This window comes from Schistocerca piceifrons, chromosome 1 (genome assembly GCF_021461385.2).
Source record: "Schistocerca piceifrons isolate TAMUIC-IGC-003096 chromosome 1, iqSchPice1.1, whole genome shotgun sequence".
Classification (NCBI taxonomy): Eukaryota; Metazoa; Arthropoda; class Insecta; order Orthoptera; family Acrididae; genus Schistocerca; species Schistocerca piceifrons.
In genome coordinates, this window is record NC_060138.1 from 358,916,932 (window position 1) to 358,934,105 (window position 17,174).

Consider the following 17,174-nt stretch of genomic DNA (forward strand, 5'->3'; position numbering starts at 1 on the left):
AAATAATTTACTATATGCTGATGATGCAGTGATCCTAGCAGATAAGGAAGATGACCTACAGAAAGGACTCTACTTGCTAAAACAAATAAGTGCAAAATTTAACACGGAAATTTAAAACAAAAAAAGCTAAGACAATAAATGGCTTTTATGGGGAAAGAACCAATCAGAACCAAAATATTGATAGATGAGAAGATTTTGCAGCAAGTAAACCACTTCACTTATCTCAGATGTGAAATGACATATGGCTACAGCAGAGATACTGAAATTAAGCTTAGTAAATTCAGCCGGATATGTGGAAAAATTAACAGAAACCTAATAAACAAAACCAGGAAAGACACTCAAATTAAATTTTACAAAATTGTTGCACTTCCCACAATGCTCTGGGTGATTACCAAGAGACAAGAAAGCCAGATTCAGGCACACGAAATGAAATTCCTTTGAGGTGTTAAAGGTTGCACAATAGAAGACAGGCTAAGAAATCGAGATATCAGAGAAGAACTGCAAATCTTTAGCCCCAATGATAAAATGCGAGATTACAGAAGAAAATAGAACGAACATCTACAAAGAACGGAGAGTGAGAAACTTCCTTTAAAAGCAAGAAATTAGAAGTGCCATGAGAGAAGAGACGGAGGAAGACCCCGACAGAGATGGGTACCGTAACAGGCAATTCCTGTCTAGAACCTGAAGACGAGAAGAAGAAGAAGAAGAAGAAGAAGATATACTACAGCTAATGTTACTTCTGGGATGTTTACGTTGTCGTACATTGCCTTAACTCATGAAAATATAAATTTCTGCTCTGTTTTCTTCTTACTCTTATTATTTTCAAATGTTTCTCTTATCAAATTTTCATTTGAACTTATCTCAACATCTCAGAGAAATTTCAGTGTTCTTGCTTAACTGAGCATATTAACTTTTGGCTGAAACTCTTGCCCATCTTTTCCTGCATCCCTTTTTTGAAAATCTGACCCATCTCCACACTGAAATTCTTATAATTTAAAGCTTCTGGTTTCCTGATTAGTATGTTTGTTGCTGTCTATATTTGTCTCTCTTTGTATTCTAAATTGTACAAATATGTGATTACTTACAATTCAAAAGTGTGTATAGCTTTGTCAATGATAGATAAAATATAGTATATTCAGTTTTTATTTCCATTTGATCCTTGCGAAGTGCAATTTTTAGTTGTTTTCTGCAGAAAGAATGTGCTCTGGATAAAAATGTTGTTGTTCACAGCAGATTTTAAAAATATATGGCCCTCGTCATTTCCTACAAGGAAATGTTCTTTGTTTTTGTCCTAATTTTGCATGAAGCTTCCACATTATCATGTTGTAGCAGAAACTGCCATCGTTTATCAATTTCTGTCACTCTTTGTTTAGTGTCTTCTCCCTGCACATCAAAATTTGGGCACTCTAGTGCATACACATGATTTATTTCCATGGACTATATTTTGTTTATTTTTTTAAAACTAGCCCTGATGTTCTATTTGAAATTCCTTAAGTGCATGTAATATTTTGAATTTATTAAATTTTTTTTTTTAATTTTCTTGTTTACAATACATCTTATATCTGAGTTTCCTCCCTATTCTGTTCCTTTGGAATAAACACCTGTCCTGATGTTAATTTTACTCACTCTTCATATTTTGAAGTAATTTAGATAACCCTGATGTTCCATCCTCCAATTCCACTGCCTTATCTTCAGATACACCAACATGAACACAAAGCTAAACACAAAATAGTAGTACAAGTCTATATTCCTAAGAGGACTGCAAGATGATGAATTGATTGAAAGAATGTATAATGAGACAAAAAGAAACTGTTCAACGGAGACAAAAATAATTGTGATGGAGGACTGGAATTTGATAGTAGGAAAAGGAAGAGAAGGAAAAATAGGAGATCACAGACTCAGTGAAGGGAATGAAAGGGAAGCCACCCGGTAGAATTTTTGTATGGAGCACCATTTACTCATTACAAACACTTTGAGAAATGTGAAAGAAGACACATGGAGACACTATAGAGTTTCATGTAAATTCTTTATCTAATTCCCTCAGCATCTCCATTAACTTTGTCTTTCTGTTGTTGATTTTCATCTTATAATGTCTTTTTGCAATGATATCCATTTTATTCAACTGGTCTTACAAAGTATTTTGCTGTCTGACAGAATCTCAAAGTTTTCATTTCTCCTTCCTGAACTGTTACAGCTTTTCTAAATTTCTCCTTGGTATTCTTTACTGCTTGCTGAAGTACAGATTGAAAAACATTGGTCATAGAATATGAACTTGTCTCATTTCCTTCTCAAATACCACTTCTCTTTCATGTCCTCTGATTCATCAAAGCAGTCTGATTGTAGTGTAAGTCATAGAGAACCTTCTTTCATGTCCTCTGATTCATCAAAGCAGTCTGATTGTAGTGTAAGTCATAGAGAACCTATCCATCTCTGTATTTTCAATATTTTCAGAATTTCAAATATAGGTCTGCTTTTCTTAAATTTATTTTCCAATAAAGTCATACAGTCAGCATTGTCTTGCACTTTCCTATATTTCTCCAGATCCCAAATGGATCTTTCCTGAGTCAGCTTCAATCAGTTTTTCCACTCTCCAAAAAATAATGTGTGTCAGTATTTTGCAACCATGAACTATTAAACTGATAGTTTGGGAATATCCAAACCTGTCATCATCTGCCTTCTTTGAAACTGGAATTCTTACATCTTCTTTGAAGTCTATTATTTTTTACTGTCTCCTATATCTTGCACACCAAGTGGAACAGTTCAGTCATAGCAGGCTCTTATAAGGATCTCAATAATTCTGAAGAAATGTCATCCACTCCAGAGACTGTGTTTCGACTTAGGTATTTCAGTGTTCCTCTCATTTTTCTACAGTACTGAAGTTTATTCCCCTTGTACAGCCTTCCACATTTATCCACATCATACAAAAAACAGTATGTATGGTGAAATTAACCACTGACCTTTTTGAATCAACTTTCCTAACATAAACTGTAATACTCACTGCAACATTAAACAAAGAGTTAGCAGACAGAGATTAGACAGTGAGAAGGGAAGAAAAATAAAAAAAATAAAAAAGTGGATTCCAAAGACGTACAGGAAAGTCATAACTAATTGCTTGTTTACTGAACAAAGATGTTATTTTAAACATTAAAAACAACTTACAGGCTCTTCTTCAAGACTGCCCCATTCATCCATGTCCCAGCCATCAGTTCCTTTCCGGTCTGTTCTACCACTTATCTGCCCAGGTAATGGACTGCGAGGTTCTGTCATTCCTATCTGGCCACTAGGAGCCTGTAAAATAAAATCTTGGTTAAATAAGCTCAATGGATTTAAACTTTGAAGTTTAAAGCCCCAGTAACTTAATAATGTGTTAGCAGCTACGTAGCTAAATGACAGAACTGTTATCTTTTCTCTGATATGATCTATCAAGAACACCACACTTCCTGCAAATGGTGCAAATGGCCGAGGCAGAAATTTTCTAGTGTCTGTGTCACTACAATACAATCTACACATGTATATGCACTTTTAGTGTTGTGCATGTTGTTTCATGCAGTATAAGATGTTACTTTTGATAAGAAATAGATATCTGAATTATATACTGGTTTGCTGTGAAGGTCATACACTTAGCAGGAAGGGAAACACAAGGACACAGTTGGAGTTACTCAGTGCCCCAAGTATATGCTTGGTACATTACAATAACTGCCATTGAACGCTGTGTATCACAGACAACAGGGATCATACCTTAACTGTTGGGATCACAAGGATGGTATTCACCATTATGAAAAGAAAAATATTCAATCTATAAATGTGTCGCATTGACGAAACACCTGACTGCTGAAGTGACACAGTTGTTTGCAGGTAAACTGAGGCATATCCATCACATTTTTAGTTGTATTAAATTTGCTCATATTCTGTGGCTGAGGCTGTGTCATCTTTTAACTCTCTTGCTGCTTATGGGATGCTACAGATCATATAATTATAACCAAAAACATTCCCAGGGGGTTCAGGTAATCCACTGACCAGCAATCCCAACCAACAGCCATGAGACTTTGCACAGTTAGTCCACCTGAGAAGTCTTTGAAAATGAAATAAAATATCAGTAACAAATGGCACTATGTGGTAAAGAATGTATGTAACATGATTAAATGAGAGGAAAGCAACTTTGACAAACAGTTCCACTTCTATACTCTTGGTGATGTTGGTTGACAGGGCATTAGGGCATGCTCTAAGGCACAAAAACATGTCTTATGCCATGGTCCACAGACTAAAATCATCAGAACATGATATACCGATGCCTCTTCTTTAATCTTTTTCTTCTTGTTGTTTATCCCGGCTTCTTGAGATCTCTTGTGAAGAGACACGATACAACAAATTCCGTAGTGGTGTAGGACAATCAATGAAGTTACACAACCGTTAATAATTTAACTTCTGAAACTGCCAGTTTATTGGCATTTATGAAAAGAAAAACACTCTCATACTCTCATGCTGTCAGCAAACTCCGTGTAACATTTTCTGTGTGTAATGGGCCTTACTATGTCAAAATCATTCTAATGAATAATTTAAGCTGCTTTACAGTGTTGCTAGGGTACTTAATCAACAAGGTGGTATGTATCTCAATTAAAACTGGTCCTCGATATTTTGAATAAACTTTTGGTTCATTTTTTGTCAAAATCAGCATGTGTCCCAAAATTAATTTCCAACTTCATGCATCAAGTCCAAATGCTTCTTCAACTATTGTACGAGATTTACTGGACAGCTTGATCACACACTGGTGTGTAACATATTTCAAATCAAGCATGCAGGTTTCAGTTTTCCCTGATGGGGTAAACAACTCTTTTGTAATAGCGTGATGTGTGTATCCCACGTAAAGTTTAAATGAAACTGGATTTACTCTCCATTCAGGTCAAGATCACAAAACAAAATTCACCACATAGGTCAGAGAACTGTACACACACACACTTTTAGCACTCATCTCAAAGTAAAAGCTGCACATAAATTCACACTTTTTTAAGCATACAAAATTCAAAACATCTTTATATTAAACAAATAAATTATGACATGTAATTAATAATGAAACATTTCCTATCCTGAATAACCTTCAAGAACTTTTACTTCATAATCAATAAAATTTTATCACCAGAGAGAAATTATAAGTTTTCTAAAACAGATTCAGATTACAGTCAACTCGAATCTGGACGATGACATCACAAATCTACACTGTATGGTTACATTTTTAGATTCATAAAACCTTGGGAGACTTGCAGGGTCAGTAAAATCAAGAGGTTGTGAAATGGTACACTCTTGGTAGAAATACAGGGTGTTTATAAAGGAATATCAGGGTTTTAACGCTTTATAATATTTATTACATTAAACTTACAGTTATAAATGATATGTCAAATGAAAGAGCAACTCAAACAGTTTTACCAAGAACCTTATAAATGTTCAATGTGAGCACCATTTGTCATTTGATTGGTGAACTTCACTGTACCCAGGTGCTGGACAGGCCGCAAGGCGCGCAATGACAGGGGTTTCTTTGCATGGCCTCCACGTTCGCCCGACCTAATGCCATGCGATTTTTTCCTTTGGGGCTTCATCAAGGATCGTGTGTACGTGTCTCCGCTACTAGCAGACCTCCCTGAATTAAGAAACTGGATTGAAGGAGCTGTTGCTACAATCACTGAAGACACATTTATCAATGTTTGGGAAGAACTCGGCTATAGACTTGATGTGTGCCGTGTGACAAATGGTGCTCACATAGAACATTTATAAGGTTCTTGGTAAAACTGTCTGAGTTGCTCTTTCATTTGACATATCCTTTATAACAGTAAGTTTAATATAATAAATATTATAAAGCATTAAAACCATGATATTTATTTATAAACACCCTGTAGTTTGAGCTACTCAATGAGGAGAGTAGCTGGTGAACTCCATAAGAAAGCATGCACTGTACCAAAACTACAAGAGTACATAGCAGTGAGTTTCATCAATCCAAAAGTTGAGCCTTACATATTTAATCCAATGTGTTGTATTAAGGTCCCAACAATTCAGTCATTCAACAACGGCATACTCAATGTATACAGTACTCCAACATGAAAATGGTCATTTAGGGACACTCCTGTAAAACTACCACCTAAGCAAAAAACAACTTGCACTGACAACCAAGGATGGCGGTTAATGAAAGTGCAATGACCTGCATCTGTACATGCAACTGTGTATCTGTAGCAGTGATTAACCAGCAAGTGTACCTAGAATTAAACAGCCACAACAGTAAAACAAAGTACAAGAATAACACACCTCTTCAGCAGGCAGACAGAAGAATCAAAAGACTGCTACTTGTAACACAGTTTGATCAATATCTCCAAAATCAAAACAAGGGAGTAAGAATACCAGACCTAAAAGGTCAAACAATAATGGAAAATCCTGGCTGGAGCAATATGGAAAATAAGGGAAACACAACCACTCGCCTATAGCAGATTGATGCGTGGAGCACAGTAACACATAACATAAAAAAGCATTCACACTAGCTTTCGAGCACTAGCCCTTTTGCTAGCACTAGTACACACATACGTACAACCAGATACCTAAACACTTAGTTCTGCCACCATGGCCACAGGAGTGTGTGTTTGGGTGTCAGTGTGGTTTGTGTGTGAATGTGTGTACTACTGCTAGAAAAAGCACTAGTGTGAATGCTGTTTTCTCTTATGTGTTACTGTGATCCATGCACTGATCTGCTAGAGGTGAGAAGACCTTAAAAGTTTGGCATAAAGATATCAGGCTATGTAACCTTGGTCTTGTCAGACAGATTTTGTGGTCAACAGATAACGCAGAACATGGAGACATTGATATCTGGTGAGACACACACCTAGTACTGGGTAACACCCCTCGTCGCAGCAAGCCTGTAAACTATTACCCACAGCACAGAGACCTGAATACTGTAATATTGCTCATCTGCCAATGGAATGATTTTTTAATAAACGCCTGAGAGCAATGGCATCCTTTGGATATGTAACTGATTGTCCTTTTGAGATGGGTGTGTATCATGTCAGTGTTTTTGCATGAAGGTTGGAGCACATCTCCACCTCAGTTTCTTTGGAAACTTAAAATTTATGCTTCCATTCAGGTTTATGAAACTATACGCAACTCCTTCAGGATTTTTTCACCTCACTACTAGGTTGGGGGGCCATGCAACAGGGGAAGAGGAGTGCCTGGTGGTGCGGGACATTACTCGTAATTTGCAACTGGTGAGGCCATCTGTCTGGCTGTTGTATCTCAGATAAGGTACTCTGAGGGGAGAAGTTAGCCTGAACTGAACAGTGCACCACCTTCTTACACTAGGGAGTGACTACGATTAAAACATGTAAAAAAGTTAATTTCTTGACAGAAGCTACATCAGTTTATGCAAGTGAGGTGCTCTTGCAGAAATCACAATGTAGAAGACAAACGTGTCTTCAATATTATTAGTCCTATTAATGAAAATTATTCCTTAATATTTTAAGACTAAAGTACCAGAGCCAACCTGTGTGTTGCATTTTCTGTGGCTTATGTGGGTTCTCATAACAAAGATCTCCCCTTGATATTTTTTTCTTGGCCAAATTTGTCCTACTTTTTTGTAAGTCATGTAATTGGGAAAAATTTGTGGCATATTAATATTAAATGTGGCCAGGAAATCACCTACATTAAATTAACCCTTGAGTGTGCAAGCCTTTGTATAAAGTGTGCCAATAAATAATATCATTATTTTGTACTGTTCCATTGTTGTTTTACAATTGTGAGGCCATACTATTCTTTTATTATTGCTCCAGCTAACACAGTTATAAGTCATATTGTCATACATCCAAGTCAGCAGCAGTAATATAAATGAACAGGAAGCTAGGTGACAGAAAATTTATGACCCATGCAAGAAAATTACCCAGACACTGAGCTAATAGCAAAATCCCGCAATGAGGAAGTTCTCTATATGAGATAATTATTAACCAATTAGGGATCTGATGCAATTGTTCAGTTTGACGCTTTGAGTGGTCGTTACTGTGATGTAACACTTGTATGCTACAACAGTGATATAATGAAATGTTTATTTTATTATTGTTTAATTAAACAGTGATTTAGTTTATATGATGTAAGTTTATTTTGTCACTGTGTAATTAAACTTTAACTTTGCTCTTACATAATTAGCTTGGTAACATGTAAGATGGTTATTTTTTAAATGTGTACAAAGTGCAATGGGGCCCACTAATGTTATGAAAAACGATGTGCCTGTTCGAGGGTTGAAAATGTGGCTCTTGTTGAGAAACAATATTATCAAAATTGTCTATAATTATGTTCCTTGACTTATGTTTTGATACTGCAAAAATCAACAAGAAATCACAAAGTGGGTGCTTGGTGTCTGCATGGGTAAGAATGAAAACTAAGAAATACATAAGTCCAGATCAAATTCTTGCTAGGTCCTATGGTCAGCTTTATCATCTCTTGAAAAACTTTGTCAATATGAAAAAGATTATGTTACTCTGTGGGTTTTATTCCTCAGAGGGTCACTAGTTGCATGAGGTGGTTTTCATGTTAGATGAATGCAAGGTCATAACATGTCCAATAGAAAATGTCTAGTGAAGTGCTTGGGGTTCACATAAAAAATATGGTTGACAACTCTTACTTTTTTAACCAGCAGACATACCACGGACTTCAATGACATATTATACATATCTCAGACTCTTTCTTTTGGAAAGAAATAACTGTTGTTTCTGAACAAATTAGGTATTACTCGGTTTTTTGATTACACTATGTTCTAGTAGTTACCTCCATGTCTCCCCAGTTTTCTGTGTCCCATGTTTCATCATAGTCAGACACTGAATCACCACCTTTACTTTCTTCTTGTTCCAAGGAGGTCATTGATGTTACACTTGATGTAGTAGTGGATATGCTACTGCTTGATGGCTGTTCTAAAAAGAAAGAAAAACAATAATTCAAGATTTTCTTTGGGTTAAGATACGGGATGCTTAGTATTCCAAGATACAAATATTGAACCTTGTATGATAATATAAAAACATCACCAATGCTGTTTTTGGTATTAGTTCTAGAATATTTGAAAGCTTGTTAGGTAGGCCCCTATAACGAAGCCAAAGTGAGTGAGAATCAGAAAAGACACAATAAAATGCACAGAGAAAAAAAATATATAGCCATGAAATACAAACAAAGGAAGGACGGTAAATTAGGGATTATCCCCCTGTTGATAACAAGATATCTGAGACAGAGCAAAAACTCGGGCAGGACAGGGTTGTGAAAAGAAAGTAATCGTGTCGTTTACAAAGAAAACATCCCAGTGTCTTCCTTAAAAAAATGTGGATTTGATGCCTGCTGCTGCTGCTGGATGCAAGTCCTGTACCTTAAGCAACTGTCCACCTCGCAAGATGCAAACAAATGACATTGGACAAAGACAGACGTTATATTTCAAACAAGATTAAAGGAAAATGCACAAACAGAATCATTAAAAATTATATATATGACAGTGCCAACCATTGAGCAGTGCCATTAATGCAACCAGTTAGAGCAGAAGACAAGAATTCTCTCTGTACTGCAGCATTTGGCATAAAAAATTATGGCAACAACAAATTATGTATCTTTGGAAACTAATAACAACACTAATACTCACTGCACTACATTTGTAGGGAGGTATCATCCAGTTTTAATAAGCAAGTAAGGCACACATGCTGTACTGTGGGGTCATGTGGGGGCAGTATGGTCAGAAATGAACACACTTCATACACTGTGATTGCAGTGTAGACACTTTTATTGTTCTAAGATGACTGTTGAAACTGGCGTGTCTACACTACAATCGAGGCATATGAAGTGTGTTCATTTCCATTAATAAGCAAGTGTGAAGAAATGAACATTTATTTATCGATAAATTCATGTGTTTATTGGAATGATGTCATACTGTGCTATTCCTGGTTTGAATAACGCACACTATATTTGCACCACACACATGAATGTATCAGCAAACAAATGTTCTTTCATCACTGTTCCTTCTTACAAATCTTAGTGAAGTAACACCAGGCTATAACTGCTTTGAATCTTTTTACCCATAAGGAGAATTATTCAACAAACTACTTCTACAGCTGAGAAAGCCCTTGAATATTGTGGTAATCATGGGTAAAATAAATAATTTATTGAAATGTACTGTAGTTATGTTATAAATGACAGCATACCAAGAGAACCTGGCTTGCTCAGAGTTTTGCTCGCCATTGGTGTAATTGACTTCACGGTATCAGATTGGCTGCGATAAAATTTGGCAGTTACGGCTGTTACAGCCCACCCTGCCCAGGTTGCTGCAGCATTTGACAAGCTTGGTGTCGCAGTATGGACATCAGCCTCTGAAAAAATAAAAATATTTATTTCTATTTAAGAAGTCTTATAAAACTGCATAAAAATTAAGGTTTTTTTGTGTTTCTTCCTTTTCACTTGCATTCATTAATTCCATTAGTACTATCATGCTTTCTGAATAAATATTTATTTCAAACTATTTTCATGGTAGAAGTTTTAAATTTGTTCCCAATCAAGCTTCCCCAGCTTGTGTCATATACATTTGTTTCAAATTGGGTGTCAGATTTTAGATAAAATTCATAGAAAAGATATCAAAGTAACACTGTACTTGCCCAAATGAGTGCCACAGATCAGATACTGTTTTAATATATACAAATCATCTTATGGATAACATAGGAAGCTCTTTAACTTTGTTCACAGAAGATTCTGTTGTATATAGATTACGTTACAAAGTCACAAAATTATAGAGAAAAGCTAGAAGACCTGCAGAGGATCAACACCTGCTGCATATACTGGCACTGACTTTCAACATAAACAGAGGTAACAATTACTGTGCATATACAGATAAGGACAAACATTACTGTCTGAGCAAACAATTTGAGATAAATCACTAAAACATTCATAATCATTATCTAACAAAGAATTTATGTCCAGAACCATTTAAAGTCTAATTACCATGTACTAATACTTGCAAGAAAGGCAGGTACTACATGGAGATCTTTTACAAGAATCCTCAGGAACTATCACTCACTCACAGAGGATGTAGCTTATAAAATACCCCTTCAATTAACTCTTGTCGATTGCTCATCCATCTGAGATTCTTATGTGGTTACAAATAGATAATATCTAAAGGAGAGATATGAATTCTGTCATAGGTTCATCTGGTTAAGTGCTCGAGCATAAAGGATAAGTTTACCGTTAGCATCTTGAGAATATACATTTGAAGAAGAGTCAAGCAGAGTATTGCTTCCTGCCACACACACATCTTGTGAAATGACCACAATGATAAAAAATTTGGGATTATAAGAATACTACTGACAATTTATTTTAATTTTAGTTTTTAGTATGTTCTGTGAATCATATTCATGTTAGTTCACCAAGATGCGGAATATGACAATAGGTTTACAAATATAACATATATCTTCTCTGCGAAAGCATGGATACAAGCTGGACACTTAGATAACTGCACCTTTCTTTTAATTTCGGCCTACAGTAAAAATCTGATACATGAAACCCAACCAAAAGTGTAATATCGACTCAAATTTATCTATGGAATAGGAATTGTCGAGAGGAAGAGATTTAAATTTGTTTTTAAAACTTTCACTATTTGCCAGCAGCTTTAATCCACAAGGCAGATGGTCAAATATTCTCACAGCTGCACACTTTGTTCCTCTCTGTACAAGAGTAAGGAGATTATTTTTGTTCCTAATGTTATATTTATGAATGCTACTATTATTTTCAAATTGTGCCCAATTCTTCACAACAACTTTCATGAGAGAGTAAACGTAATGTGAGGCTGCTGTTAGCTACTAGTATATCTAATGTTACTAACAGTTGTTTACATGAAGTTTCAGGATAGACACCAGGCATTTCTTTACAGCATATGCCTGTGCAATGAAAATTTTGTATCTATATGTGGAACTTCCCCAGATAATTCCACATTAATGAATGAAAGTATGCAAAGTAAGCTAATTTTTTAATGCTTTCATCGCCAAAATCAGCAATCACACATAGAGCAAATGTAGGTGAATAAGTGTTTTTGAGGACATCGATAATATGTGATTTGGAATTCAAATGTAAATCCAAGAACTTTGAACAACCCATTTCCTTTCTGTCATACTGTATTGTTAGTGATGATATGTCTTGCTCTGCACATAATTTAATTACCTGTGTTGTTTCTATATTAGGTGGTAGACCCTTTTCCAAGAACCAATCAATAATATTTTTTAATGTTTTATTTATTACTACTCCTGTTGTTGCAGCTCTGATGGATATGATTACGATGCCTGTACCATCAGCAAAATGGACTATTTATTCTTTATCAGTGTAAGATGAAAGTTAATTTTTATATAGCAAAAACGGGAATGGTTCCAGAATTAAATGCGATGGACTGCCAGTAGTAATTTGTGAATTCTCTGAAGATGATTCATCATGAGATCTGCATAAGCTACCATATTTAGTTTCCTAGAAGCTAAATATGAACTGAATCACATTTTTGCTCAAAAGCCCAACAACTGAGTTTTTACAAAGAAAGTCTGTGATTTGCACAGTAAAATGGCTTGGACATGTCACAAAAGATCATGGTAGATTAAATCTTGACATTCACATATTTTTGTATACAACCACTGAAATGGTAGACAGCATAATCAGTGGGGAGACCTCTGAATCTTACAACTGCAGAAATGCTCAACCACTCTTAAGTACATTACCTTCTATTAAAATTTTGAGAAAAATAAGTTAATAGTTTGTTAATATATCTGTCCTAATACATTTCTTAAAAGCGAGTATAAAAAGGGTACACTTTAGTCTGTCTGAAAAGATACCTTCTGAAAGTCATCAAATCCATGGCTGATTAAAGGAGCTATATCAGAAGAACGTATTTTTAATGTTTTGCTTGAAATGTTATAAATCCCAGGAGATAATTTTTTTTTTTTTTTGCTTCTAGGCAATTAGTTCTTTTCCTGATAGAGTGATTTCAAGCTGATTGAATGCTTGTGGTACTCACTGTCACATACACTGCAGTGCTTTTTCTTTTGAGATGGCTGTAGAAAGTTTCTCATGTTTAATAGTGCTCACCCCGCACGATTCATGAATGGAACAGGAAAAGAGAAAAATTATAATTGCTGATCCAGTATCCTCTACTTTCAAAATTTGTCAGAATAAATAAAGTTTGAAAACATTTTGTGAGATACATGCACTGTGCCTTTGCTTCTGACACATATAATGCAGGGGCTTGCACAGAATGGTATGTAAGTTGGTAAGAGCATCACCAGCAAAAGCAACTTTCAGTGTTCAAGTTCCAACAGCATACTAACACTCTGTTGTAAAAACTGCAATATTGCATGATTTAAAAACTGAATGGACAGTATGACCTTTGCAAATCACCAATAATGTATTTACACAACAGTATTTATTGTGGGTACATAGTCTCTTAGATTTTTTTTAAATACAGTCATATTCTTTATCAACAGAAGTATTTATTACAAATTCCATGTCTACAATTTCAACATTAGGTCATTGTAAAGTGATTAAATGTGCTGGATGTCCATACAGAGGCTCACATCCTTTTTACTCATTTTATTAATGTAGACAGCTGCTTTGTTTCAACTCCTTTAACCACTTGAAAATAACTTAAGATTGTAATTGTATCTGTGGAAATTGTAATAAATGGAACTGCTGTTGACAAATACATCGTCATTTAAAAAATAATGCATTTGCACAAAATAAAGGAAAGTAACAATTTATCTTTCCACCTGATTTTTGTGTATCAATGAGAAGCAACAGCAGAGTTGGAAAAGAACAGGCAAGAAAAACATAAACGGTTTAGTTGACAGAACTGTCTCCAGTTTTGCCTGAAACCACAAAACATGCCATCAGGTTAATTGGATGAGGATTTGAGTGCTGTTCTTCTCAAACATATGTCATATCATTTAATAACTGCATCATGTTACTTAGCATGTGCTTGAGACAAAGAATCTGACAATGTTGCAAAAGAGACCAATAATGGAAGAATACAATATGATCTTACAAGTAATTTTTTCCAGTAGCATTTTAAAATACTACATTGCCTCAACAGAAAGTATATAGATCACTGGCTGTCCACATTGCTGTGAATTTCATGTTCCATCAATAGCAAACCCAATCTTATCTGGATCACAATTTGTCAAATGAGGCAAACATGTCAGTTTTATCATGTTTGCAGGAGATACTAGAGTTCTTTCTCCTATGCTTTCAGTACGTCTGTGCTTATTTGTCTTCTGCAGATGGTGTTTGTATGTCTTAAGGTTCAATTTTATATTAAATTGTGGTACATGTTTTCTCATTTTGTTAGCCGTGACATACTGTAAATCACAGATATTTCCCCTTAATATTTATAAAGTATTCAATTTAGATGGTGGTTCAGCTACATACAGCTTAAAGTTTAGCATTATAAATGGATAGAATCTGCATAGAAATTCTGAGAATAATAAAATCTACAACACAATGCTTATTGTAGATTTATAAATGAAGCATACCCATTGACTCTCTTAAACTGGGATCTTCTGAAACTTTCTCCAGTTTCCCTAGAAATCCTTTGATGGTGCGGAAAGCACTGTCCCTTACAGACTTTTCAGGGTCAATTGTTAATTGACACAATGCTGGCAAAATTCGTGTAGCAACTTCAGATAGGAGAAAATACTGTTGTGTTGCAGCAAGAGCAAGAACGCCTGAAAATAGAAAAATAAAACTCATTTTCTTTTTACTCATTAAAAAAAAATACGAATAATTTCAAACAATTTCTTATACCTGAATCACAAATTACCTTTAAAAAATATGTACATGAAATCTCATGTTGTAAATTAATGAAGAAACTCATGCACTTAAGAGTGTTGTGAACATTAAGCTACACACAAACTAACATTGGCCTCAGATTTGGGGGTACCAACAGTTTCCTCAGTCTATACTTCTGACTAACAGCTAAATATTTAGTCCTTCCTCCCACTCATCTCTTTTCCCAACAAAATTATAGAAATGTAGATTACTGCTGAACTGTATAAACTATACAAATTTAATAGGCAATGTGACAAGGAGTAATATACAGAGAACTGTGTATCTTTCATCATAGTGTCTTTGAGAGTAACGTATGTGGCAAATTAAGTAAGCAACTACATTTTAATTTCAAGGAACTGAGACATGAGACAGAAGCAAGTAAAATGCAAAAAATACCACATTCAATACCACACATTTATAACTGGTATCCAAAGTAATACACTGTATTTCAAGACACTAATAATAATGGCAAAAGCATGCAATTTTGAAAGTGGAACAAAAATAATGAGTATGTTGCTCTCTGAATGAATGACAAAGTTAGAGAAAAACTGAAGAATGGAAAACCAAGAAGACAGAGCTTACCAAGATAATAAACCTTTTTGGATTACTAAACTTGGGAAGTTGTCTAGCATCAATCAACAGCTTACACACTTTGTATAGGAATAAACAAGTTAGAATAAAGATTCAGTGACAGAATTAGACAATTCACGATCCTCTTTCAATAAGAAAGGTGTATTAGACAATGTATAATATTGCAGAATAAATAGCGCAAACAGGTTTAGTTCTGAAAGAGCTTGAGACAGTAGAAACTCATCCAACTGCAGATATTAATTTTGTTTCTGCTCTCTACTTTTCTCAATCAAATGCCTGTGTTTCCACTCATCATATCAATGGCACACATTTACATTGCCGAAAGCTCAATGTGTAAGTCTTTTTTTGTGCCTGTCTGCAACCCTAATAACCTTAGGGTGCATAGCAATCTATCTTCTACATAGTATTGTTGACATTCCAATCTGAGCTTTCTACTATTTGATTAAGTACTTTGTGATGGTAGTTTGGCTAGTCTTTCACAGCCAAGTGTGGTATTCATATTATTTTTATAATTCTTCACAGAAATTTTTTGTCATTACACACCTCAAGAAAGAGTCTCTGGGAACTTAGAAAAGAGGTCAAAGGCATGTATTAAGTTTTCTCAGTTTTCTTGCCAATTTAGTTTTAACTGATAAGTCAAGTTTTTGATGATTTTTTTCCACTCCTCATTGTTAGGAGCCAATATCTGTAACTGATACTGGGGTAGTCTCTGATATCTAACTGTTGACCAAATTTTTGATGGTGATTTCATACAGAGGTAAAGTGATTTCTATACGCTACTAGAGATTTACCAATATCTACACTGACGGGACACAATTACCATCATTGAACATACTGGAAAATAACAGTCTGGTATGTAATTTTTTTCAGTGAACACTAATAATGAAAAGTTCCCAAGTTTCCCGCATTGTTTCGATGAGCGTCTTCCAACTAAGATAATGGGTATGACATTCCTTGAAACTTGATTTTTCAGCAATGCCACTTGGCTAAAAACCTGATAGCTTTACGTCAACAATGTCGTATATTTCTCAGTAGCCCTCAGATTGAGTACTCACTTCCATGCACCACAAAGAATATAGCTTCTGTTCCGATCTCAACACCTTCTTTCATGATAGAATCAACACATGGTGATGCAACGGATACGACTTTCGTCTCATCAAACATAAGCCTATTCTTATTACCCGATTTGACCCAATTATGATACTGTGCGATTAACTTTTTGAAACTATCTACCCGGTGATGTAGGTTAAGATCCTAGGTATCACACACTGCAACTGTTCACATTGGTGGGCTCACGTTGTAAGCAATTGATGAAAAATAACTCAGAATTTTGTGTGACACTCAATTGCATTAAAAAAGTTGCATTACATAGTCTGGTTGCATGGTATAATGGACAGGATAACAACTTCACATGCAGGGGGTTGTGAGTTCAAATCTCTTAAGGTGCACAATTTTTTTTTTTTAATTTTTAAATCTTTACCCAAAAATTACTTTGATCATTAGTTTTATTCAGTTAATTGGTTTAAATGTAATTTTTTATTTCTGTTCCTTTGTCCCATCATTTTAATCACTGTATGAACTTTTTAATTTGTAGTGTTTTTCTTTATATCATTCATTTTCCAATCACAATTTTTGTGAACATGAATTTAATTATATTTATCTATTATAATATTCAATTATTTGAAAATGCCAATCTATCAATCAAGAAACAAAAGACAAAATAATCCATTTATATTTGTGCA

The 17,174-nt window shown here is 35.0% G+C and overlaps 1 protein-coding gene across 1 annotated transcript in view; it reads right to left on the reverse strand.

Annotated features, from left to right (window-relative positions):
• LOC124793969 (N-terminal kinase-like protein) overlaps positions 1-17,174 on the reverse strand; it is a 122,460-nt gene that overhangs the window by 23,520 nt on the left and 81,766 nt on the right. The window contains exons 11-14 of the mRNA XM_047258060.1: positions 14,547-14,738; positions 10,197-10,361; positions 8,788-8,930; positions 3,160-3,288 (exon numbers count right to left, since the gene is read on the reverse strand). Of these exons, the coding sequence (XP_047114016.1) occupies positions 3,160-3,288; positions 8,788-8,930; positions 10,197-10,361; positions 14,547-14,738 (629 nt within the window). The remainder of the gene's footprint in view (positions 1-3,159; positions 3,289-8,787; positions 8,931-10,196; positions 10,362-14,546; positions 14,739-17,174) is intronic.